The sequence below is a fragment of the Monodelphis domestica genome, chromosome 4, assembly GCF_027887165.1.
Source record: "Monodelphis domestica isolate mMonDom1 chromosome 4, mMonDom1.pri, whole genome shotgun sequence".
NCBI lineage: Eukaryota > Metazoa > Chordata > Mammalia > Didelphimorphia > Didelphidae > Monodelphis > Monodelphis domestica.
This window is the reverse complement of record NC_077230.1, coordinates 21,598,915-21,624,422: the sequence shown is the minus strand read 5'-3', so window position 1 is coordinate 21,624,422 and position 25,508 is coordinate 21,598,915. Positions and strand designations below refer to the sequence as shown.

At 31.6% G+C, this 25,508-nt stretch overlaps 1 protein-coding gene across 3 annotated transcripts in view; it reads left to right on the top strand.

The window, feature by feature from the left end:
- The window catches only part of USP9X (ubiquitin specific peptidase 9 X-linked), a 237,974-nt gene that overhangs the window by 100,768 nt on the left and 111,698 nt on the right, over positions 1 to 25,508 (top strand). For all 3 annotated transcript variants that reach the window (XM_056826165.1, XM_007493340.3, XM_001366516.5), the window contains exons 6-13: positions 5,837 to 6,055; positions 9,753 to 9,868; positions 10,090 to 10,341; positions 10,415 to 10,553; positions 14,551 to 14,703; positions 15,791 to 15,895; positions 21,517 to 21,723; positions 23,216 to 23,352. In XM_056826165.1, the coding sequence (XP_056682143.1) occupies positions 5,837 to 6,055; positions 9,753 to 9,868; positions 10,090 to 10,341; positions 10,415 to 10,553; positions 14,551 to 14,703; positions 15,791 to 15,895; positions 21,517 to 21,723; positions 23,216 to 23,352 (1,328 nt within the window). The remainder of the gene's footprint in view (positions 1 to 5,836; positions 6,056 to 9,752; positions 9,869 to 10,089; positions 10,342 to 10,414; positions 10,554 to 14,550; positions 14,704 to 15,790; positions 15,896 to 21,516; positions 21,724 to 23,215; positions 23,353 to 25,508) is intronic.

The window sequence follows — 25,508 nt, the reverse complement described above, 5'->3', positions numbered from 1 at the left end:
AAGCTGCAAGATATAAAACAAACATTGGCAGGCTTTTCAAAAGAAATTGGGTGGGAATCTCTTCAAAGTGACTAAAATAGCATGCAAATATTTGGGAGGTAATCGTATAACACTCAGTCAATAAAATCGCAGTACACTTTATAAAAATAAAAGAAAATTTAGTTATTTGGAGAAATTCATTATCCATTTTTATGCCATACTAATGGGAGGAAAGCATCTAAATTTGCTTATAAGTTCTAATGCCCTTCCAGTGAAATTTCTCAAGATACTTTATACAACTAGACAAAGTAATGAAGATCAAAAATCAAGAATCTCGATGGAAATAATTTTTTAAAAATAGAAATGAAAGAGGCTTAGCTTTAGCAGATTTCCTACTGTTCTACAAAGCATTAATCATTTTCCAGCATATTTTATACTGGTGGAAAATAAAAAAGTATGTAAGCAAAACTATAACAGTCAAATTATCATTTCTAAGAGAATATGACGAAAGGCTAAAGTTTTGCTAGATTCTATGTAAACTCTCTACCGTATTTTTATGAACATTTTTTAGACCTCCCAGACTAGTAAATCTGTTGAATGAAATAGGATTAGTCTGATAGGATGTGTTCTCAATGAACCTGTGCTGGTCACTTCTGATTATTGCTTCCTTTTCCAAATATTGACTGAAGATCTCTTTAATTCTGGTTTTGAAATCAAATATACTAATCTATAATTAGCAATGTGCATTCTCTTATATTTGGAAATCTGAACTACATTTCTCTAGATCAGTCATTTTGATCTCCAATCATAAGCATTATTTTAGTCCTCTTAGATACAGTTCTCTGTGTCAAGTGAATATCAAGGGCATCTCTCATATCATCTCATTACTTATCTTGGATAGAACTCTTTTTGTTCTATACTTTTCCTGGTAGAGAAGGAAGCCAAATAAAAATTGAGCAACTCTGCCCATTTAATCACAAACATTTTGAGCAGGGGCCCTCTTCATTCCTTGAACTTTTTCTTTAAAAAAAAAAAAATTAGTTCTATACTGCTTAGCTTTTCTTCTGCACTTCCCTTTATTCTTTGTCTTGACACTCCTAAAACTTTTTTTTATTGAACAATGCTATCCTTTTATTTTAATTTTCCATAACTTGTGTTCCATCTTGTGTATGTTGACATCTAATGTTTATGGGTGAGTTATTTATGCATCAATATATCTTTAGCAAACTTCCATTTCCCCCCCTAATTCAAATTTGTGTCTTAAAGAGCTTTAGATCTCTTCTGGGCTCACTTGGCTATAGAATTTTTTGTCTATTTTCCTCAGAATTGTAAAAAAAATGTTTTTTGCAAAAATCTTGGGTTGATAACCTGACTATGCCCAATGTTTTTCACTCCTATGATGAATTTTGAGAAATCCACACCCTATCCCTATCCTTCCTGAGGAATCTCATCGTTTTCATCTTAACATTCAATGTTTTCATATTGGTGAAAAACATATACAGAATATAATTTCCCTTGGTTGGTTCCTTTATCTTTTGACAGATGAAATTATCCTTAATGCTATTAAAGACATTAATTTGCTTCTCTTTTTTTAAAAAAAGATGTCCAGTGTAAGCTGTCTATGGAATTGAAATTCTCTGTGCCCTTTCCATTCCCTTTTCCCTACTCTTCCCCCAATATCACTACCAAATTATGCATCTTTGTCAGCTTTTTGATCTCTTTCCCAACCATATTTTTCTTCTAAGTTCTTGGTGTTCAAATACTCTCATTGTGCTCGCTCCCTCTAGTTCTTGGACTTCAACACTCTCCTCCCCTTCTCTTTTAACTGTTTTTTTTTTTTTTTAATTAAGGTATGATTATCCTGAGTCATAGAATAATTCCAAATCTTCCCACTAGGTCTGAAGGACATCTTTCTCATCCTCCCAATCCATTTGATTTCATTAGTAGTAATGATTCTTCCATTGAAGAGCCTTACTTTTCTCTCTTTTTCTTTATGCAGTTCAGTAAGTAATTTCTACAATCTTAAAAAGTTGCTTAGGGTACGTAAAGTTTAGGCAATTTGTTCAGTGAATTGTTCAAGTAGTATTTGAACCTAGGTTTTTCCTTACTCTGAGGCTGGTTTTCTACCATACCCCATTGCCTTTCTACAAGTACCTAGAAGTCAAACTTTTCTCTTTGTTATTAAGATCTCTAGTTCATCTTGCTTGTTTGCCTATGTTTTGTATTTAGACAGCAGAAAATGAATTTTGCTACTCTTGTCTGTTTTGGATTTTGTTACCTATCAAAGTCTAATTCAGCTGCTGTTCTTTCTATACTCATGTTTTTTTCTGTGTTATCTGTTGTTATATGGATGCAGTTTTCACTTTCTTCTACTTAAAGCTCTTGTAATTAGATATATAAATAATAGTTTTTCTCATTTTTAAAAGTTCTTTCAATTTTGTTTTTATATAATTTTCCTTTCTGCATACATCTCTTCCCTCTTTGCTAACCACTTAATTATCTCTTGTAACAAAAAGAGAAGGGGAAAAAGAAAGCAGGTCAGAGAAACTATGCAACACATTAAATTTAATGGTTATAATGATGTGTTTCATACTCAAAATCCTCCATCTCTCCCTTACCAGGGAGTCATTATGCATATTATTTATACATTGTATATATAATCATTGCATATATTGACTTCCTTTACTCTTTACCAGTTCATAAATTTCGTCCCATATTTTTCTTCATTTATTACAATACAGTAATAATATGTCTACATTCCAAAATTTGTTTAACCATTTCTCAGATGATAAACCTCTGTTTACATTCCTTTGCTTCCACTGAAAGTGCTAATTTCAATGTTTTCAATATAAAGAACCTTTCTGTCTTCGTTCTTCCTGGGGTAGATGCCTAGGAGTGAAATGTTTAAATCAAAAACAGATATGTTATTTATCATAATTTGAAGTGGTTTTTTAACCATATTAATATAGCAAAAAAATGTATTCTCTGAGTTGAATTTATACTACAAATGCATTTCGATCAACATTAGAAAAAGAATTAACATAATTATATTTAAAACAAAAATAGTTAAAGCCACGTGATTCTATTTGTAATTGTAAAAATACGACTAATAAATTACAACTTCATTTGTGCTATTAAAAAAAACCCATAAAATACAGGCATATTATTTTATTATCTAAAAACAAAAGCTAACATAATTTCCTTGAAGAAATAACTAGGCCTCCTCCCATTGTTATTTGAAATAGGCTAAAAATAAAATCGATAGCTATACCAAAAGGGAAGGAAATTAAATGCTTCATTATATTCAGGAAGAATGCCAAAGGTATCCTGGTTTGTTGATGTCATCATTATTTACTTCAAAGATAATCTCAGAATCAGCAAAGGAACTCACTGAGACATTTAATAGTTTTCAGTAAAGAAGCATGATTCAAATTTAATACACAAAATTCTTAACTACATTTCCAAATAGCAATAATAAAATCCTTTGAGAAATGATAGTCTCATCATAACTGATTTCTTGTCCATATTTCCTAATCTGTTAAAGCAATTTCTACATTCCTTCTGACAATATTATCCATTTAATGTGAATTACCAAAGTTAGGTGTAGTGTTCATCTATTTTGACGATTTCTGGGAAATTCTTTCACCTCTAGAATAAATGCCCAGGAGACATATATTTGATGTTATTGTTGTTGTTTTTGAGGTAATCACCATTCAGTGTACTTTCTTCCTTTAGCCTCTTACTAGATAACCTTTGACTGGCTTCTTTACTGTCTTTTATGACCACATTTCTTACAGGCATCTAAATTTACAACCTTTATTCCCTTAAAGTTTATCTTCTTTTTCCACCCACTGAAATTGTTCTTCAAAAGGATAGGAATGGTATGATTCTCAAATTTTAAGGCTTTTCCCTCAATATTCCTCTTTTGACCACTGTCTCATTTTTATTACTGGACACTTTCTCTTTAATTGACTTCTAAGACATTATGCTGTGGGGTGGGCCAGCCTCCCACAGGGGATGGGGTCTTGGAGGTGGCACAGTGTTGGCAGAATGATGGATGGGACACAGCTTTCACATTCAACCCACCTCACAGTTTTCACATGATTAACTGCTCTGCCTTGGCTGAAGCCTGACTTTATTTTATACCCTCATGATCACACATCTACTTGGCACACAGTTTCATTCTCAACATACATGTTTCCATAGAACCTAACAACAGACAGGAAACTTAGGGAGATGGTCAATGAGACATTGTTGCTAAGTACAGTGTCAGAGAGTAGAATCAACATGACCCAGATATAAATTGGGGAATTCAGAGCACAGATTTGCCAGAAGTTTTTATGCCTAGAAAAGAGGGTCCTATCTAAGTGGGTATATAAGAATCCTTAGGTTTAATTTTGTAAGTGGGATCTCCTGGTAATAAATATCCTTGAGGGACAAAGTGGGACATCTGTATTAACCCTTCAAGCATGTTGCTCTCATCTGTTTTTCCTGAGTCTAAGTAAGAATAATAATCATAGCAATTCTAATAATAAGGGAATATTAATAAGGAAAGTCACTCAGGGGAGTTTCAGTGGGTGTTTCCATCCTTCCTGGGTGCTGTTTTGTAGTCCCCGGTTTCCACGTGTGACCATGTCAAACAGTGTGGTCTTTAATGGCTCCCAGCAACATTACTCTCTTCTCATTCTCCTTTTACCTGGCTTTTTTTTTACAGTATCATCTTCCGGTTCATAGTTTTCCTCCCATACTCAGTTAAGCACAGGTATCTGTTAAGGGCTTTATTTTGGTGATCTCCTTTGGTGATTTCATCAGGTCCCCCTTGGGTTCAATTAGCATCTCTGAGTGGATGACTCCCAAAACTATATCTCTGTCCCTAATCTCCTAACTTCTAGTAGTTTACTCTATCATCTGTGTACTCAGAATCTTTGCATTAGTGTCCCATTGCTACCTAAAACTCAGTATATCTTGAATTAAACTTATCTTTGCCACTGATGTAGTCACTCTTCCATTTTGCCTATTTCAACTAAGCATACCACCGTTCAACCAAGTTTTACCACCTTGGAGTCCTCCTTGAGCCTTCCTTCTCTCTCTCTTTCTAGCATTAGTTTCTGTCCATGAAACCTCCCTTATCTGACGCCTTTGCTTTGTTCCTATGACCACCACCCTAATTCATGACCCCAATAACTAGGTTATTACCTAACTTTCTCATTATTTGTGATTCCATCTTTCAGTCTCTTCTTCATTTGATCTTTACTTTATGTCTTCTGAAAGTAATCTTCATATCTTGTTAGTATCTTGCTCAAAATTCTTAAGTGGCTTTCTCTAGAACAAAATATTAACCCTGTAGTCTTACATATATTTAAGATTCTCTATAATCTAGTTTCAGCTTGTTAAAACAATCATTCTAAAAAACTCTACTAAATATCTATTCTCTAACCTAGATATTACATCTATGAGCTTTGTGTATTCAACACCACCCACACATTCTTAGAATGGAGATTCTCCTATTGTAAGCTACATTTCTAATCTTCCTACAAGGTGCTTAGCTTAAGAGCTGCCTCCTTCCTTCATCTCAACATTGTTAGTGTTCTCCTCAGATTATTTCATATTTTTTTGTCTGTGTTCTTGTTATTTCCCTGTAAATTTCTTGAGGAACAGTTATGTGATTGTGTATGTATTCTTAATTTTTCACCATTTTTGACTGGCAAAGCAGTTTTAAATTCTATAGTGAAATTAGTTTTACTCTAGGTGACCAATACAGAAAAATAGACCTCACTGCTAAAATAATTTTAAAAGACATCCATTGCTTAAATTGGAATATTTTTATAATGTGTAAAACATTTCTTTCTTTAAACAGAGGTGTATTATTAACAACACTCATCGCCTAGTGGAGCTTTGTGTGGCCAAGCTTTCTCAAGACTGGTTTCCACTTCTAGAACTTCTTGCTATGGCCTTAAATCCTCATTGCAAATTCCATATATATAATGGTACACGCCCATCTGAAACAATTCCTGCTGGTGTTCAGTTGGCAGAAGATGAACTCTACGCCCGTCCTCCAGACCCACGATCTCCAAAAGTGTGTTGGTTTGTTTTCAAAATTAAAGTTCCGCTTGCATTTTTGCTCCATCTTTTTAGATTTAAATAACCATTCAATCTATTTGAAAAATAAAGCAAGAAACATTTATTATTTTTTTAAAAGAAGGTTTCTGCATCATTTTCTATTTGACTTTTTAATCATACCTATAGAAACTACTTAGTTTATATATTCTATCTTCTAGATTTAACTTCTTTTGACATCATTCTGTTTAAGAAACATGTAACAATTAGTAAAATTTATAAGGTGATCAAATGAAACTAACTATAGCTCTTTGGAGGCTTTTTTCTTTTTCTAATGGAGGATAACCCCGTAGATTATGTAATTTATAACTCTTCAGCGTTTCTATTCTACAGGCCTTAGGTATTTTTGGCCAAAATACTTTCTTGAAGATCATACCATGAAGCTTCTGTTTTCTCATAGATACAATATTATATATACATCAAAAACTTGGCCTACAATCTACAAGATTCCAAAATGTAATTCTGTCAAACTGTGGCATGATGTGATCTGTAATACAAGAGAAACGTTCTGACAATATTTTAAACTCTAAAAAATTTTAGAGTAAGATTTTATATATATATATATATATATATATATATATATATATATATATATATATATATATATATGTTTGTATGTATAAAATATCATATACAATGGGCATACTTTTAAATTAAAGTACCCTAAACTAGTACTAAAATATGCCTAACTTCACCTGATACCCAAGTAAGGTGCAATTTACTCCATTTGATCTATTCCATAAGTTATTATTTGCTCCCTTCTGGAAACAATAAAAACATTTTCTTTCTCAGGTTTGTTAGCAAATGGTCCCTCTGTAGTATGCTTTCTTTCAAAAATTTATATCCACAAAGTTGATGAAATTTTTTTGTGCAACTGGTCAAGGATTTTGAAAGTGGTTACCCTTTTGCTGTTGACAGATAAATAAAAGTTCCTCTTAATTGTTCATTTGATCTAAAGGTAATATGATATCTATAGCCAAAGTTTTATTTAAACTTTTCTTAGTATTTTGTTTTCATTCTCAGAATTAAGAATCATTTCTAAGAAATAATTTGGGTAATTCACATCTCTAAAGCTGTCAATAGATGTTTAAACGAGTGTTGTACTTTATAAGTTTTTCTGTATCAAGGAAGTTCAAAAAATCATACTAATCCTTTAGAAAAAATTTCTGATGGTTTATAGTTCTCTTTTCTCAGTTGTTTGCTTCTTCCATTGAATGAAAGGGGGAAAAGTGGTAAAGTGAAATTTTGGTCTTTTATAAGCAGTATCAAGGGAATAGTTTCAAATTTTAAAGTAGCAATGGATAAGGGTTTCCTATTTTTTTGTCTTAAACTTTGTAATTTTAACATTTTTAATTTGTGGCTTAGGAGAAATCTCCATGGTCTGTGGTTAGTTCCGTTTCTTTATAATAAAAATATTTTACTTAGTATTATGTGAAAAGCTTTGGGTAGAAAGTACTTAATTATTTGTTTCTTCCTTTTTATTGAAAGCATCTATGGAGATAATTTTTTCATTCCCCCAGCACAAATTAGCATATAGGAATAAAGGTCAGTTTTTCTGGTAAGCAAAAAATCCACCTCAGAATAGGAGTAAATTCATGGGGGGAGTAACTTACTTTACTGAAGCTTGCCCATTAGTTTGCATTTACTTTGTACTGAAAATGGAGGGAGATTTTTTGGTAATTTTTCCTAGCAAAGTCTCTGAGTCAAAGTTGTCTTAAAGATCTATATCTACAAAACTGATTAAATTTTGTGCACTTGTACAGGATATTAAAAGATAGTCCTCAATTGGAAGTTGGCAAACAGAGTTCCAAATATGAAGCCCAAGGAGATGAAAATAAATGACTTGTTCTCTTCTCCAAAAAAGCCTTAGGGAAAAATTGAGATATCATTACAGCAGCAATTCCTTGTGTTTCCTTTGGAAAACTTGAAGATATAGAGCCCCAATCAAGATTGTTCTGCTTAGGTAGACATTTAAACTTGTTCCTTAGCCATCCCTAACTTTGCTTGGGATCCTCAGGGTTGAGTGCATCTATGGCAAAAAAGGGGACACTAGGGCAAGGTCAGAAATAAATATACTTAATCTAGGAAATGGGATAAGGCAAAATTGTCTAAAGGACTTCCTTTGTAGCAGATATCAAATTAAGGTAGAATGGGAATAAGGCATTTCTAGCTTTTACTTTGAGTTTAAATGAATACCTCCTTTGATTCTCCTCTTACCAACCTCACCCTCCCGTCTCCCTCCACTGCCAATTAATTGAATATGTTTTACTGATAGCTATACTTTTTTCATTAAAAGAATAAACATTAATGTGAGTGTGGTGGCTATTTTTAAATGAAAGCTTAATGACAACAGGAACTATTCTGCTTGTGAGTTTAATATCCCCAGCATTTAGAAAAGAGCCTGGCACACAGTAGGTATTTGATGCTTATTAATTGACAATACAGATAAAAACTTTATCGTATAGTCTGAACAATGGTGCTTAGTAACTCAACATAAACTGCACTGTATACAGATGTTTTCCTATGATAGAAAATGCTATATTTTTTAGAATATGGGCAAATCTGAATTTGTTTTGAAATAAATGTTAAATTTTGACTTATAATTATGCTTTTATAACTACCCTTATTTAGCAGCTTCCCTTTGTACCTGCTTAAATAACAAAGTTCAAGGAAAAGGATATCTTCCTTTTTTATCTTTTCTTCCATTGATGGTATATTAAAAGAAGGCTTGGGAAAAGGAAAAAAGTAACAGCAAACTTTCAGAAATTCATGTTCCTATAATCTGATTTCTTAGGTCTTTCCTGCCACGTTAAAGTCATGCATACTTGTGAATTTATTTTCCTTTCATGTTCACATGTTAGAAACAATTCTAGGTTCTTTTTAGTTTAAGTTTCTGGTAGGTTTAGCCTAGGGCAAGAAACTTTGAGACAATACATGTTATTATGGAATTTCCCCCGAGATAACTAAGAATTGGTCCAATTCTTCAAAAACAGGCAATTGTGAGAAAGTAGATTTTCTTATCTGTTCTGTTTGCCATATTATGCCTCTGGGGAAGTGAGGTGAGTGGGGTTTCTGGATTTTATGACTATACATTTATAGCATCATTTATATAGCATTTATAGCATCATTTATATAGCACATTTATAGCATCAAAAAGAGCTCTTAATTTGTAACTAGTTGTAATACTTTTGTTGATATGAAATAAACAAAAGCAAAATATTTTGTGATCATTGGGCTTTCCTTTCTAAAGCATGGTAAGCTTTTTTCCCCCCTTAAGAAATTTTATCATACAGGATAAAAACAATAAAAAAATGCATAAAAAGCCTTTGATGGGGAAAAGCTTGGAGGTAGAAGCTAGAAAACATGGATTTTCTCTCTTGTTCATTACCAAATGATTATACAACTTTGGGCAAATCATTTTACTCTCATATAAAAGTTATATGTAAACATAAGCTATATTTTTGTACAATAAAATAGTTTTAAAGGGAATTCCTTTAGAAAATAATCTAATTATATAAATTAATTATTTAAATTTCCTATTAGTCTAGGACTCTGCTATTATCAAGTGCTTCCTTTGAAAGTTGATATTTAAGGTAAGTAATACTTCTTTATGCTAAAGAGAGAAAAATTAATTTTTATTGTTAAATGTATTACAGGGTTGGTTAGTGGATCTCATCAATAAATTTGGCACATTAAACGGGTTCCAGATTTTGCACGATCGCTTCATTAGTGGCTCGGCATTGAATGTCCAAATTATTGCAGCTCTTATTAAGTAAGTTTAACTACAAATTGAATATTTTACTCTAGAAACAAAATGTTGGTTTGCAAATTTAAGATTGCATTTTGGATTGATTTTTCTCTCAACCAATATTAAGTTAAAATAGTTAAAATTGACATTTTTTTATTTTGTTTCCTATAAACACCAATAAATTTTAAAATATGATTTCATTAAAAATTTAATTTTACACAAGTTCTCACTTTCCTTGTTTTCAGACCATTTGGACAATGCTATGAGTTTCTGACACTTCATACAGTGAAGAAATACTTCCTTCCAATTATAGAAATGGTTCCACAGTTTTTAGAAAACTTAACTGATGATGAACTGAAAAAAGAAGCAAAAAATGAAGCAAAAAATGATGCTTTGTCTATGATAATAAAATCTTTGAAGAATTTAGCTTCAAGGGTACCAGGACAAGAAGAAACTGTAAAAAATTTAGAAATATTTAGGTTAAAAATGATACTTAGGTAAGATACTTTCCATTTGGAATTTGTTTATGTGGGTTGAAAAAAAAATACTTAGACCAAATTTCTTTTATAGGTTGTTACAAATTTCTTCTTTCAATGGCAAGATGAATGCCCTAAATGAGGTTAATAAGGTGATCTCTAGTGTGTCATATTATACCCATCGTCATGGTAATCCTGAGGAAGAAGAGTGGCTCACTGCAGAACGAATGGCAGTAAGTTCCTTAATATCTATTTCTAATTATGTATTTCTAATTCTGTATGCAGAAGGAATGATTTGAGACAGAAATCAGATTAATTTTGATTAAACTTTTCAAAGTGTGAAGTTATAAAAATCTGGGTAATTTAACAAATTTTATTGATGGTTCTAATAACTTTCTTCATTGATTAATTTTATTGTATGACAAATTATTACTTTATTTGCCATATAATCTGACCCTTACTAAAGTTATTTATTAAAATAGTTTATCCAGGAGCTGTTCCTTATGGAATTTTGTTTTAAAATATAGTAGCATTTTTATGTGATTTTTCGTAATAAACTTTCATTTCTGTTAACATTAGTTTTTTAGAATCTTTCAAAAAGATATAAAATAATGTATCTTTGAATGAGATGCCTTCATTGAAGTGCATTACAGCACACTTTTCAGTGTTTTTCCAAAATACTTGTAATAAAGAGCTACATAACAAATAAGTTAAACTGGGAAGATTTTTAATTCAGCTGAATGGGAAAAGAAAAGGAATAGAAATAGATAAACAAAAAAGAAAGAAAGAAATTAACTCTTTAAGCAAATTTAGAGAGCTGGGGATAAAACAGGTAAACTGATAGTAGAAAAGGGGAAAGCCGCCTGTAGGAATAAACTAGGGTCAAGTAGCATCAAGGAATATAAACAAAATTATTTACTCAGACAATATATTGACTTAAAGAGGAATAAGGTTTTAATCCTTATTAAGGAAGTAAATGACAGAAACCAAACCTAACAATTTTCAATGTGAATGAATTAAAGCATCCACCAAAATAAAAAGACTCTGTAACCTAAATAAAATATGCTTGAACATGTTGAATGAAAATGATAGCCTACAACAAAATGTACCATTCATTAGATTATTTCCCCAAAGCATAGGCTTTTATCACGCGATCAGAGAAAATTAAAAATCCATAATATCAAGTCTGGTATGAAAAGAGAAACTGCATTACATTTAATGAAGCAATAGATAAGGAACCAATATTAATACAAAGTATATATGCACAAAATAGCTTATCTCTTCATTGATAAAGGAAAAACTATTGCAGAAAGACATAGTCAAAGCATAACTTTTAAGAGACTTTTACTATTACCTCAGAGGTGGACACATTTAAATGATTAAAAAGCAAAGAATTGAACAAAACAGATGCACAAAATATAAATTAAATAATTTTGACAAGAAAAATAATAGAAACAATCTAACTATATCAAAGAAAAGTTATAATGATGAGATAATATGCCAAATCAAAGATATCGGGGGCAGCTGGGTGGCTCAGTGGATTGAGATCCAGGCCTCGAGACGGGATGTTCTGGGTTCAAATGTGGCCTCAGATACTTCATAGCTGTGTGACCCTGGGCAAGTCACTTAGCCCCCACTGCCTTGCCCTTACTGCTCTTCTGCCTTGGAACCAATGCACAGTATTGATTCTAAGAGGGAAGGTAATTTTTCTTTTGAATCTTAGATATTTTATTTTCCCAATTTCGTATAATAAGTTATCAACATGTTTTCCAAAGTTATAAAATCAATTTCTCCTTCCCTCCCCCCCTCAGACTTGGTAAGCAATTTGATCTAGATTATACATATAGTCATATACAACATACTCTCATACTCATCATTGTTGTAAAAGAATGCTTCTATAAAACCAAAACCCCAAAATAAAATTGTAAATTAATGTGAAAGATAGTATGCTTTGATCTGTATCTGACTCCCAACAGTTCTTTCTCTGGAGGTGGATAGTATTCTTTGTTCTTCAGAATTGACCCAGATCATTGTAACAAAGTCTTTCACAACTGATCATTATACAGTATTCTATATTGACACTTCTGAGATGCATCTAAAGCAATCCACAGAAAAAAATATCTCTGAAAGCCTGTTAACCAAAAAAAGAAAAGGACTTACGAACTCATTACATAATTTTTAAAAACAAGATCAATAAAACACCAAAGAAAAGTATTCTATAGATATATGCCAAAGCTTTTTTAAAAATGCTAATATAATTGGTCAGCTGTGGATAACCTGATTTAAAAAAATAAAGAATAAAATTTTTAAATGAACAAGACAAAATTACCTTTAAAATATTCATGTTAACAGACCACAAAATGGAGATGTGCTAACCAAATTTCCAAAAACGAAACTGTTAGTTTCTGTATAGGTTATTCAAAGAAAAAACTCAAGGTCTGTTTGGAATTACAGATGAAGTCTAATTAGAGGTTTAAGGAGCAATTCCTTGGCTACTCAGATTGATCACCAGAATTAGGACAGAAAGCTCTCTTAACAAACTCTGCTAGTGAATATTTTAATGCAAAATTTTAAAATAAAGTCCTCCTGAGGAGACCGACTTACTTAGTTGTATACTTTATGCCTGATGCCTCAGCACTAGGAAGCAACTAACATAATCATAGAGAAAACAAAAATCTACAAAGCTTATATAACATGAGCAGTTTTTAATATGAAAAGGGTACATTTCTAAAACTAAATAGTATTTTTTATGAGAATGCATTAGAAGGAATGTCCCTTCTCTCCACTGTTAATTGAATTAATTGTAGAAAAGAAATTTTTGAAGAACAGTATTATAAAGAATATTTCATGACTAGGAGGCTGTATTATCAAATTATTTTTCACTATTCCCTAAAATTTTTAGAAAATATTAAAACATCCAGTATTGAGATGAGAGTGGTACACAGAGAGTACAATAGTACAGCTTTTATTAGGGAAGAATTTTGTGCTTTAGATAATTTTTCATTAATTGAATATATACTATTATTCTTCAGGTTACCTGAAAGTTAACAAAGAAAGAAACTTACCCTGATAATGTTCCTGGATGCACTATACCTCAAATGTTACAATGAGAGTAATCAAACTAATAAGTTCTAATATTGGACAACTGGGTCACTGAATACAGAGCCAGGCCTAGAGGCAAGAGGTTCAGGGTTTAACTGGCCTCAAACACTTTCTAGTTGTGTGACCCAAATAAGGCAATTAATCCCAATTGCCATGACCACTTTTCTGCCTCGAAACTGATAGCTAGTATCGATTCTAAGGCAGAAAATCGGGGTTTTTTAAAATTCAGATCTGTATATAGAGAACTTTTTGAAGCACATTTATTTATTCATTCATTCATTTATTTATTTATTGGGCAGACTACTTTGAGGGAAAAATAGTCTTTTGCGTGTATAGTAAATTTAGTTTGGGAGTAATGCATTTTTATAAACATGAAATTATTTATTGATACTGACAACTTGAGTCTGCATAGAAATCTCAGTGATTCTCTTTTACCTCTAGAATCAAATACAGACTCCTCTAATTGGCTCTAGTTTAAGACCCTTCAGAATCTTGTCTCTACCTATCTTTCAGGGTCGTTATACATAATTACCTTCTTTTTTGAACCCACACCGTTCCTCAAATACAACCCTCCATTTCCCATGTCTGAACCTTGGCAGAGGCTATTCCCCAGACTTAGATAATCTGTCTTCACCTTCAGGGACTTAGAATCTCTACATTCACTTACTTGTCACCTTTTACATGGGGCCCATGCATACTCTTTCAGCTACAAGGGCCTCCTCTCCTCTCCCCCTAAATTACCTTGAATTTATTTTGAATACTCATCCATTTACATCTTGTATTCTTCAATAAAATGTAAACTCCTTGGAGGCAGGAAATATTCCATTTTTGTCTTTGTATCTTGTGTCTAACTCAGTTCTTAAACATAAATGTTTGATGAATACTAACAGAACAAAGAAGAAAGAGAATTAAATATAATCGTCTTACCTGAAATTTAGAGTCTAATAGTAGTAGAACTCTATTCTATAGCTGAACTAACATTTTAGAAATTAAGTAATTCTTGTACTTTTTCAAGTATTCTATGAGTAAACCATTGATATTTTTTTGTAAAACTGACCTCATTTTACATTTATTCAGTAATTCTGCTTCTAACTTTTCTGATGCTTTGAAATTGTATTTTACATTTAGGAATGGATACAGCAGAACAATATTTTATCCATAGTTTTACGGGATAGTCTTCATCAACCACAGTATGTAGAAAAATTGGAGAAAATTCTTCGTTTTGTTATAAAAGAAAAAGCTCTCACTTTGCAAGATCTTGATAATATTTGGGCAGCACAGGTAAGGAATTTGAAATTAATATTTCCCTTCATAATCAGAATTTTTACAAAATATGTCAAATTAATGCATGAGGTAATGTTTATTAAAAGGAGTATGGACAACATTTTAAATTTTGTAAATCATATATTTTATATCTTCATCATTTAAGTTATGAATGTTTAAATTTGGGAGTTGTGCAAAGCTTTAAAAGGATTAGCCAAACTTTCAACTTCTACTACTGAAAATTCTAAATCTGAATCCAAAGATTCAATACAGAGAATCAAAGTCTCTATAAATCAAAGGAAAGGACAATAATTATCCTTTCAGAAGTAACAGTTTTCTTCTAGTTTTTGTTTTGTTTTGAGAATGAGTGATTTTTATAATCTCTTTTTTGTATAATCACTCCTTTAAGTAGTTAAGGAATTCAAAAACTTTTATGAAAGCAAAGCACATCTTATGCTTCATAAGTTTGAATGTTTCCTTGTAAAGTTTCCTCAAATGTAGCAACTATTTTAAATTTGTCTGGTATTGACTCTCACATGAAAAGAAAGGGGAAGAAGGAAAAAAAGGAACAAAACATTTATACAGCATCTGCTTTTTCCTAGCCATTGTTCTAAACCTAAGAGGAAAGTTTTTGTAGAGATTGTAGGAATATAATTTCTTGATGAAGGTGTCTTGTGATTAAAAAGTTGATGTCTCCAAAGCTAAATTATTATTGGGTATGAAACCTTTAAAAATAATTTCTTAAGGATTAAAGCCTACTTGTTAAAGGATAATTACTTAACTTCATTAGTTGTGATAATTCTTCTGGTAAAATTCTTTAATTTCTATTTTCAAAGAATAGGTGTTTGTCTAAAGAATTCTACTTCATGTCCTTCTTCAGATAGGATTTTTATGACCACCTGCCATCTTTGACATCATTGTTCATCTAATGACTTGATTTTTTAAAATATTGAATTGAGAAATGCCATTTTTCATGAATAAATTGATTTTCATTAACATCACAGATAAATTTTTACCTAAAATTCCAAAGTATTTGTTTTTATACCTCTTGGAAGACAGTACTATAAGCCTTCTGTTTGATAAAATTGTTGTTCTCTCTTTGCAGGCAGGAAAACATGAAGCCATTGTAAAGAATGTACATGATCTCCTGGCAAAATTGGCTTGGGATTTTTCTCCTGAACAACTTGATCATCTCTTTGACTGCTTTAAGGTAAATCACACCTTTAATTGATTCAAATTAATATTTTTAACTTCTTAATTTTTATTCCATTAACATATAGTCCATGAGCAAAAAATAACATTTGAAAGGCAAATGAGAAATTCAAGAAAATATATTTACTATGTTGGATGTTTTTCATTCTCTTCAACAGGAAATAATAGCAAATAAGATGAAATATGGCATAATGCATAGAGAATTAGCTGTGGAATCAGTTCTGACACAGACACCTTCTGTCCCTAGGCAATTTATTTAACCTCCCACTACTCTAGGGCACATTTTTAAGATAAGTTGCATAGAATGTGCCACACTGCATTGGTACAGAGATTTTTCTTCACCTGGGAGTTTCTTGTGCAATTGAAATTACAAATCCAAGCGATGAAATTAATACTAATACCTCATACTTTTGTCACACTTCAAATTATTTCAGATGTTGAGGACATATATGAATCTGAAAGTTAATCATAAAGGCTCTTGGCATTAGGAAAATGTTGCATGATAATATAATATAATAATAATATAAATAAATAAATACTTTATTCCTTAATATTAGAAACAGTTTCAAGAAGAGGCTACCTACTTTTTACATGTAACTAATTTTGTTATCTAATTAATTTTGGCCAGAATTGATGAGGTGCCAAAATCAAAATAGACATTTTGGTGTAATAAGCCTTGTTAGATACAGAAAAACTGACCAAGAAAAAATGATTGCTGATAGCAAGGATTGCTATATTGATCTAATAGGTGTATTTTTAGTCCAGGTTGATTTGATATGGTGACTGACAGATTTACACACTTCGGTAACTCCTCAGGAACACTACATTTTGATGTAGTACTTTTATGTTTCCCCTTACTTAACAAATTTATTATAAATGTAGTGTGTTCATTGAACTAAGGCAGGAAGATTTTGGTGATTGTTATTAAAACAAATTTTGTAAAATTTTTATTTAATGCTCAAAGAGATAAATTCCATTATCTCAAAATTCTTCTCATCCATATAGCACCTAGTGTGCCTTATTCAGTAATTCAAAGATCTTTAATCAGAGTATATATTCCAATGCAGAATGTGCCCCCATCCCACCCCCAGTGAATTATTAGGATCGTAGAATTTGGAGCTGAAAGGAAATTTTGAGACCATTTAGTCTAGTGTGTCCCTTTTACACATAAGGAAACTGAAGCACAGAAACTAGTGAAATAGCTTGCTCCAGGATCAATAAAGGTAGGAAAAAACAGCCTAGAGTTGTGGTGACTGAAAAACTCATCACTTTGTGATTCAACTGGCAATAAACATCTATCAGCATAATTAAAGACTTGGCAGCTTGGCAACATTCCAGAGTGTTTTCTGCTGGCACATAAACCTGAGATTGTCCCCCTACTACAATGATCAGCAAGAGCTAGACTTCAGTGAAGAATTCTACTAATTAAGTTTGATGAGTCAAATCCAACGCTTCTAACATTTTTTTATAAATGTTTTGTAAATGTTAAACAAAAGCATATTTATTTTAATTTCTTTTCTTTTCTATAAAAATTTTAAGCCTTCATTCTGTTTCTATTGTATATTTTCCTGTGTCATAGAGTTCATAATTACTAATTGGTGTAAACATTGAATATGATTTTTGCAACATTTTTTTAACATATGGAAAAAGAAATTAAAGTGATATAATTATAATTATACCAGTTGTTGAATTTTGTGAGAAAATAATGGAAAATAACCTGGAGCTATATAGTAAAATAAATACCTGGAGCTATAGTAAAGTCACTCTTAAGTTAGATTGGGTGAAAATTTTGATACTAAAAATCTGTTTGTTGAATGATGATGAGAACAAGACAGTCTGGAAGTGTCATTGGAGAGCAAAGAGAATTCTAACTTTTCCTCTAGGATCGCCTCTGTTGGAGATTTGGTGAAAGTATAGCTAGTGGAGAAGAAGGGTCAGGGATTATTTTATCTTCAAGGGTCACTGAAGGTTAGTAGTTGAAAGAAATGTGAAAGATTCATTATTAATCAAGAATTCCAGAGAACTTAGTAGAAGGGAAAGAAGAGTAGGATTTGGGTGGGTCAGGTCGGGTTGAGGATAATGGGGAATAGTAATTGGGAATACTCTTCTTATATTTCTATTAATTTGTTATATTAAACAGATGAATGATGGTGCACCTGAGTCCTACACTTCTCATAGATGGCACTGAGTAGTATGTCAGCCTTGGCCTAGAGCTGTTGGCCTCTGGAGTAGCTAGGGAGAGGGGGAGAGGTATAGGGACAGTGGGCAGATAACACTTGTAAAGTTGGGTCCCCAAGCCAAGGTAGATGCTATATCTACCAATCCTAGTCTTGGGAGGGTCACTTCTGCTCTAGACCTGGCCTTCCTCTGGGAAGACTTGGGGGAAGAAAGGGTAGATATCTGTTATTTAGTCTCAGCATGGCCTAATCTTGTGGTACTGCTGCTCCCACATGTTGTTATTGGACCTCCTTCAACTAGAAAGCAAAAAAACCCATAGAATTAAAGATAGAGCCTAGAACTCAATAAAGATGGGGGGGGGGGATGCCTAGGAAGAAACTCCATATTTGATGAACTGCTACAAAGATTGGAATGCAGTCTGGCAGAAATTAGGTTTATGCTACCAACTTGCACCATGTTCAACACTGAATTCAAAAAGGATAAGCCAGATATTTAAAATCATATTAAAAATTAGAAGAGTACCAGATCTGGTACTTTTTTACAGTTTTGAATTAGTTGTGCATTCTTAACCAAACAGGAAAACAATATTTAGAAAATATAAAATATATCTTTTTATTTACTTGAAATTGTAAAGCTTTTTGCATGGACAAAATTGCTACACCTTGATTAAGAAGGGAAATAGACTTTGGGAAAAAATCTTTTTACAAAATATCTCTGACAAGAGTTTGGTGTCCAAGATAAGTATGTAGCTAAGAGAACTATATATCCCAAAGCCCTTCCCAATAAAGAAGTGGTCAAAAGAGTATGAAAAAAATTGTATTCTCAAGAAGTGAAAGGATTTAATAATCATATATGCACTCTAAATCACTAATAATGAGAATTACAAGACAGAATAATTTTATGAAGTTTTACTTCACATCCAGCAAACTGACCAATGATGTTAATGGTAATAATTCATCTGGAAAAGGTTGTAGAAAGACAGGAATTGTTAGGAAACTGAACTAGCACAAACTTCCTGAAAGCAATTTATGATTAAGGAAATAAAGTAATTAAAGTGTCTATACTCCACCCAAATATATCACTGCTACTAAACACCCAGACATATAACAGCAGTCCGTATAGTAGCAGAACTGGAAACAATGTGGAAACTCTTTAATTGGGGATTAGCTATTTATGGTACATATTACAATGAACATGATAAAATACAGGAAAGCATGGAAAGACATGAATGAATAGATGAAAATAAAAAAAATAAAGTTAAGCCAGAGAAACAGTTTTCACAATGACTATAAAAACATACTTGGAAAGGTTTAATATATCCTTGGTTTGAAAATTTTACGATCAAGATTGGGTCTTGAAAAGATACCTCCCCATACTCCCTGAGTATGAGAGGAAGTCAGCAAATATGAAACACTGAGTTATATCATCATTTTTTCAATACACTTAATTCATTCTGAGGAGTTCTTTTCCTTACTCTTTTTCTTTTTTTTTTAATTAGATCTAGCAAAGGGAGGCATTCAGGGAACTATTTTAAGTGATATAAAAACAAGATTTCTAAAAGAAAATTAATGTTGTAAAACCATAAAGCATATAAACTTGGCCACCTAGAAAGAGTTATAAGATCATAATATTCTCCTTTGCTGAGGTAGAGAATAGGATTCACAATTTCAGATCATTGGGTACGATATCAGATTGTGTGGATTCCCCCCCCCCCCCTTTTTGTTTTTATAAATAATTTGTCATAAGGAATGGCTCTAGGAGAGGGGAACAAAAATGAGGAAATATAACCAATGTAAAAACAATATATCCTTTTTGAAAAATAATCTTTTAAAAACACCAACCCCTAACTGCTGAAATATACCAGTTTTTTGGAGTCAACTCTTGAAGAAGGACTTGGTTGGTGAGGGTATTCTCTTTACTTTGAGGGGACTGATAAGAGTTACCCTGGATATTTAGAGTTCTGTTTTTATCAGACATTGTTAATTAATATTTCATTTTTTTTATTCCTATAATTCTAAATCACTGGCAGTTATGTGGGGAAAGTCTGGATACATCTTCTAAAACAAACAATTTTCTTTCTAATAATTGTTTTCACTGACAGTATTGTGTATTTGTCATTTTAAGTATTATGCACTTTTTTTAGCAGAACCATTTAATTGTTCTTTTTTATTGAAAAATTGTGTTGTTAAAAAATACATACATATATGTCCACTTTTTAGTTTTCAAAGCATAATTGTGCTTATTTCAAAACTTGAGAGATGTTTGAATGATTTTCATTTCTTAACACTGAAATGGAAAAGTGAATATATTGTGGGGTTTTTAAATCAATTTTAATCATTTCAGATAATGTTTGAAAAAAAATCTCATTTCATTTTGACTTTGATAATAGAATAATTTTTTGTTCTGAGGAAGTGTCTGCACTATTAGGCTGTGTCTTTAAGTAGTAAATGCATTTTTTCTTTCAATGTCTAAATGGTAAATAAGACTGCCTAAAAACTAACTTTTGTGTTTCTTAGCACAGTGCCTTTCACAATGTAATTGTCTCTTAGCTTATGTACGATTCTTTATGGACCCCTTTTGGAGTTTTCTTGGCAAAGATGCTGGAGTGGTTTGCCATAAAGATTAAGTGGCATGCCCAGGGTCCCCCAGCTAATAAGTGTCTGAGGGCAGATTTGAACTGAGGAATCTGAGCCAGGATTTCTGACTTGGTTTGGCACTCATCCATTGCTCCACTTAGTTGCCCCACTAGTACATAAGTAGGCACTTAATAAAATAATTGTTGGTTGCCTATAGATAAATTTACTTAAGTGTGTAGTTTTTCTGTTAGTCTAGCCTTTGAAAATTCTGTTTAAATGTAAAACCTTGCCTTATTTTGCTTCATGGTTAGTCTTTTTAAAGGCCTATATCTTAATTTTTTTGTGTTGGTTTTTAAGTGGTAACCTTTGTTTACTGTAACATTTCTGATTTGAGGCAAAGCCTATCAAAAGATATTTAGCTTTAAATAAGCATTCTATTTAAAATTTTTACATCTAATATAATTTCCTCTGAATTTGTTTGAATCTTTCTAAGATGTAATTTTTAAAATTCTGTCTTTTTCCTTAGAAACTTTATGGTATTTTCAGTTCAGAATTCTTTTCCTTTCTCTTCCCCAAGAGGTGGTGTTTTTCACACAATTTAATGTAACAGTAACTAGCATTATAGTGCTTTAAGGTTTATAAGATATTTTGCTGATATTATCTTATTTCATCTTCACAACACTGTGAGATAAGTACTTTTCCTGTTTTACAAATGAGGAAATAAAACTGAGAGAAAGATTTAAGTGACTTGCATTCTGTCTGCAACATCATCTAGCCCAATATTTTGATGACAATAATCTGTACAAATCTTGGAATTGGCTTGGATTATTAACATGCTTTATAGCGTACTGAATTTATTTTCTAGGCAAGTTGGACAAATGCAAGCAAAAAACAGCGTGAAAAATTACTTGAGCTAATACGTCGTCTTGCAGAAGATGATAAAGATGGTGTGATGGCCCATAAAGTGTTGAACCTGTTGTGGAATTTGGCCCATAGTGATGATGTGCCGGTTGATATCATGGACCAGGCTCTTAGTGCTCACATTAAAATCTTAGATTATAGTTGTTCACAGGTAACCTTATGCTACTTTGTTAGTTTTTTTTTACACCATATTCTATTAAGATTTGGATGACTTCATTATATGACTATTCCATCATTGATATTTTAGAGTGATCTTTGGGTATTGGCCTTATTTCTCTCATCAGGTTCCTCTCCTTGTTTTAGAATAATTCCCATTATCTCTCTCATTCTAGATTTTAATTTTTGAACTTTCTGAACCCAATTGAGGTAAATTGTGGTTTTCTACTTTTGATGTCTTTTATCTGGCAAATAATTGTGAAAAACCCATGTTGCATAATTTAAAAATTCTTTTCTTGGAACAGCTCCATAGATAAAACAATCTGTTCTTGAATTGCCTATCTGTAATCAAATTTAATGTTCTATGATGTTAGTTGGAAATACATTAATTAGTCTTTTTTATTATGTTATATTGATTTTCCTGAATAGTGAAATTCACTGCATACACAAATGGCCAAATTAAAGACCCATATTTATTTTCCATATGAAAATGTGTGTTATAATGTATATACCCCCCCATATCAATAGATGACATTCTTTCCATAGTTGATGTGAAATAAAAATTTCATTTATTGAACCTTTCTGTTTATTACTAAATACATTCTGGCAGGAAATCATTTCCCAATTAATAGAATTTTCACCCTTGGCAAAGTGGGAATTAAAATTCTGGTAAACCTAAGGTTGGATACTCTATATATTCTAGCAGTGCTGCCAGCTAAGAATATCCAGTAGCTTATCACTTTAGAAATATGAGTTCAAATTTTAAAAATTAAGTTTGAAAAGAGGGAATGATGAATATTATGGAAGGAATTTATTTGCTATTTTTTACCTACTTGCATCTGATTAAGTTAGGATGCCACAAGAAAATTTTCTTTAAATGAGGTTCAGAGAACATAAAATGATTAAATTCTCTTCTGAACCATTACTGTGTATGATTGGTATAAAAACTTTTATCTTCCTTTAATGTGATTGATAATTTTAGAAGAATCTGAAATAAGGAAATTTGCCTGTTTAGAATAACTAGTCAGACACTATTAAAAATTAAATAGTAGATTATGAATTGATTTCCTCATTTCACACACATGAAATGGTAGTAATGTAGGCACCCCCCACAATGTTGTTGTTCAGTTGTGTCCAATGCTTCATGACATCATTTGAAGTTTTTCTGACAAAAAGTTATTCTAGAAAAATAGCATTCCTTATTAAAATTCTAAATTTAAACTTCAGTGTTTGATAGCTTCCTTAAACCTTTAAAAAATATTCCCCAAAATCCTATTCAAAAACACATTTAAGTCTTATGCAGATGCTTTGACTGATATGTGTAAGTTTTCAATTTATTGAATGGTCATACAAATTTAGATAAACTCCTTTAAATTACAAATTCCACAAACAAGGTATGTCTGCTTAAACTATGGGAAAATTCTTTGAAGGTAGAGTTCTTTTGTGGCTACAGTCTATGCTAAACTCTGAAATTTTGTTTTTTAAAGGATCGAGACACCCAAAAGATCCAATGGATAGATCGTTTTATAGAAGAACTTCGCACAAATGATAAGTGGGTAATTCCTGCACTGAAACAAATTAGGGAAATTTGTAGTTTGTTTGGTGAAGCACCACAAAATTTGAGGTATGGATCCCCCTCCCCCCCCCCATGAACTTAATGTGTTAAGAAGAAACTTTTCTTCAAAGGCTCATGATTTTTATATTTGAAGATGAAGAAATCTTGAGATTTTTTTTTCCATAAATTATGAACAGTGGAAATTTGGCCTTTGAGAATAATTATCATGGCTTGTTCGAACAAAGAATTAAATCTGAAAGTTAAGTATGAAGGAAAAGGAAAATTGTATTAAAACAACTAATTTCAAATAATTGTGATATACTTAAATTGCAAAAGGAATATTAAAAATTTAGAAAGTTTACTCTAACATTTGGGGAATTTAAATATCTTAAACTACTTACAATTAATTACTGAAATTTTTTTTTTTTTAGGAAAGTACTTTTGGTTATTCTTGATTTCTAAGAATGAAGTGACCATAAAACTTATTATTTGAGTATTGAGGTGTTATAGTGTTTGAATTTTTTTTAATTAAAGAGATTAGTATAATGTCAAAGTGGCTCACAGAATTATATATTTAATCCTTCCCGGTAACATCCTTGTTTTTCCATTTTTTCACTTTGCAACCATAAATCAATCATTGTATTGCATTCTCATGCAGATGCACATATGTACACAAACAGCCAATTTCTCACTTATAAAGATTATTCATAGAAATTTCTGTAACAAGAGCTTTTTCTTTGCCTTTTTCCCCTTAATAAATTTGTATTTTGAAGTAACTTAGAGGAAAATTTTATTTATTTTTTTGTGATTTTTTTAACAATACAAAGCCTCATTTATTCCCAATAAGTTTTTACCATTTGCTGAAAAATCTTAGAATTGACTATTTTACAATGTATGTTTCATACTTTTTTTTAAACCTTTTCCATATTCCATGACAGTAGAGCATTAAGGACTAGATTATTGGGTGTTAGGTGACTTGCCTGGGGTCAGACGGCTAGGAAGTGTCTGAGGCTAGATTTGAACTCGGGACTTTCCATCTCTAGTCCTGGCTTTCAATCCACTGAACCACCTAACTGCCCATACATACTGTCCTTTTGACTTCTTTAATTGCAATCTTGTGATCTCTTTCATTCATAGAGAGTAATTCTTTTTAAAATTGATACTTGTTAATTTTCAGAGCTTAAATGATTTATGCCCCTTTTAAGAATTGTCAGCTCTTATTTCCGTTTTGGAAGTTAGACTTATTGAATACCAGAATTTTCAGGCATTTAAGAAATATTATGGCCTGATGCTTATATGTCTTTTTCTGAACAAAATGAAAAAATCTAGAATTGAATATCAATTGAACTGAATATGCAATTAATAAACATAAAATGGAGGCAAGTAGGAGTTGTGGAAAGAGCTTTGAACTAGAAATCAAGAGAATTGAGTTTTTAGCTCATAATTTGTGGAAAATATAAAATGAGTAATGATTTGGTATTTAAATAAACTAAGTGAAAAGTGGGTTTTGAAATTACACTAATTTCCTGAGAACTGAGAGATTTCATACAGAACTTTCCCATCCTGAGTTCTTCATCTAAATGATATTCAGTACCGAATGGCTCACATTTTTATTTAATTATAACCTTCATAAGAGTTAAATGTGAAAATAATTGATGAAGTACCATCATTTTTTATAACCCTGTCCTTTTTAATAAGTATAAAAAAATATAAATTTGCATATAGATGAATACTAAACCAGTGGCTCTGAACCCCAGGACAAAGGTTAAATTTTGGGAGATTATATATATTATACATTGCACTTTTCTCTCAGATTTAAATGTCTACATTCAAAGGACACGGTGTCTTTATAATTTCTGTACATTCCAAAACTCAACTGGGAGTTTCTATCTAAATTCAGCCCTTTGGTCCTTAGGGTATTAGTAACAGTTGTCTCAAAGAAATCATAAAAAGTATTAACTATTTGCGTATTATTTTCCTTTTCAATATGCATAATAGCAGTATATCAGATATTATCTCTTAAATCTCTTACAGGGTCACAGGTAGTTGCCTAGTATAATATTTATTACAATTGAATTCCAAGTATAACTATAATGTAGTGATATTTTTAAAATCAAGTTATAGAAATGCATCATGTAGGAGCTGGAAATCCTTTGAATCAATCTAGTCTATTTTCCGTGTTTCATAGATAAGACATATCATTAAATTTCTGAATTTAATACTCC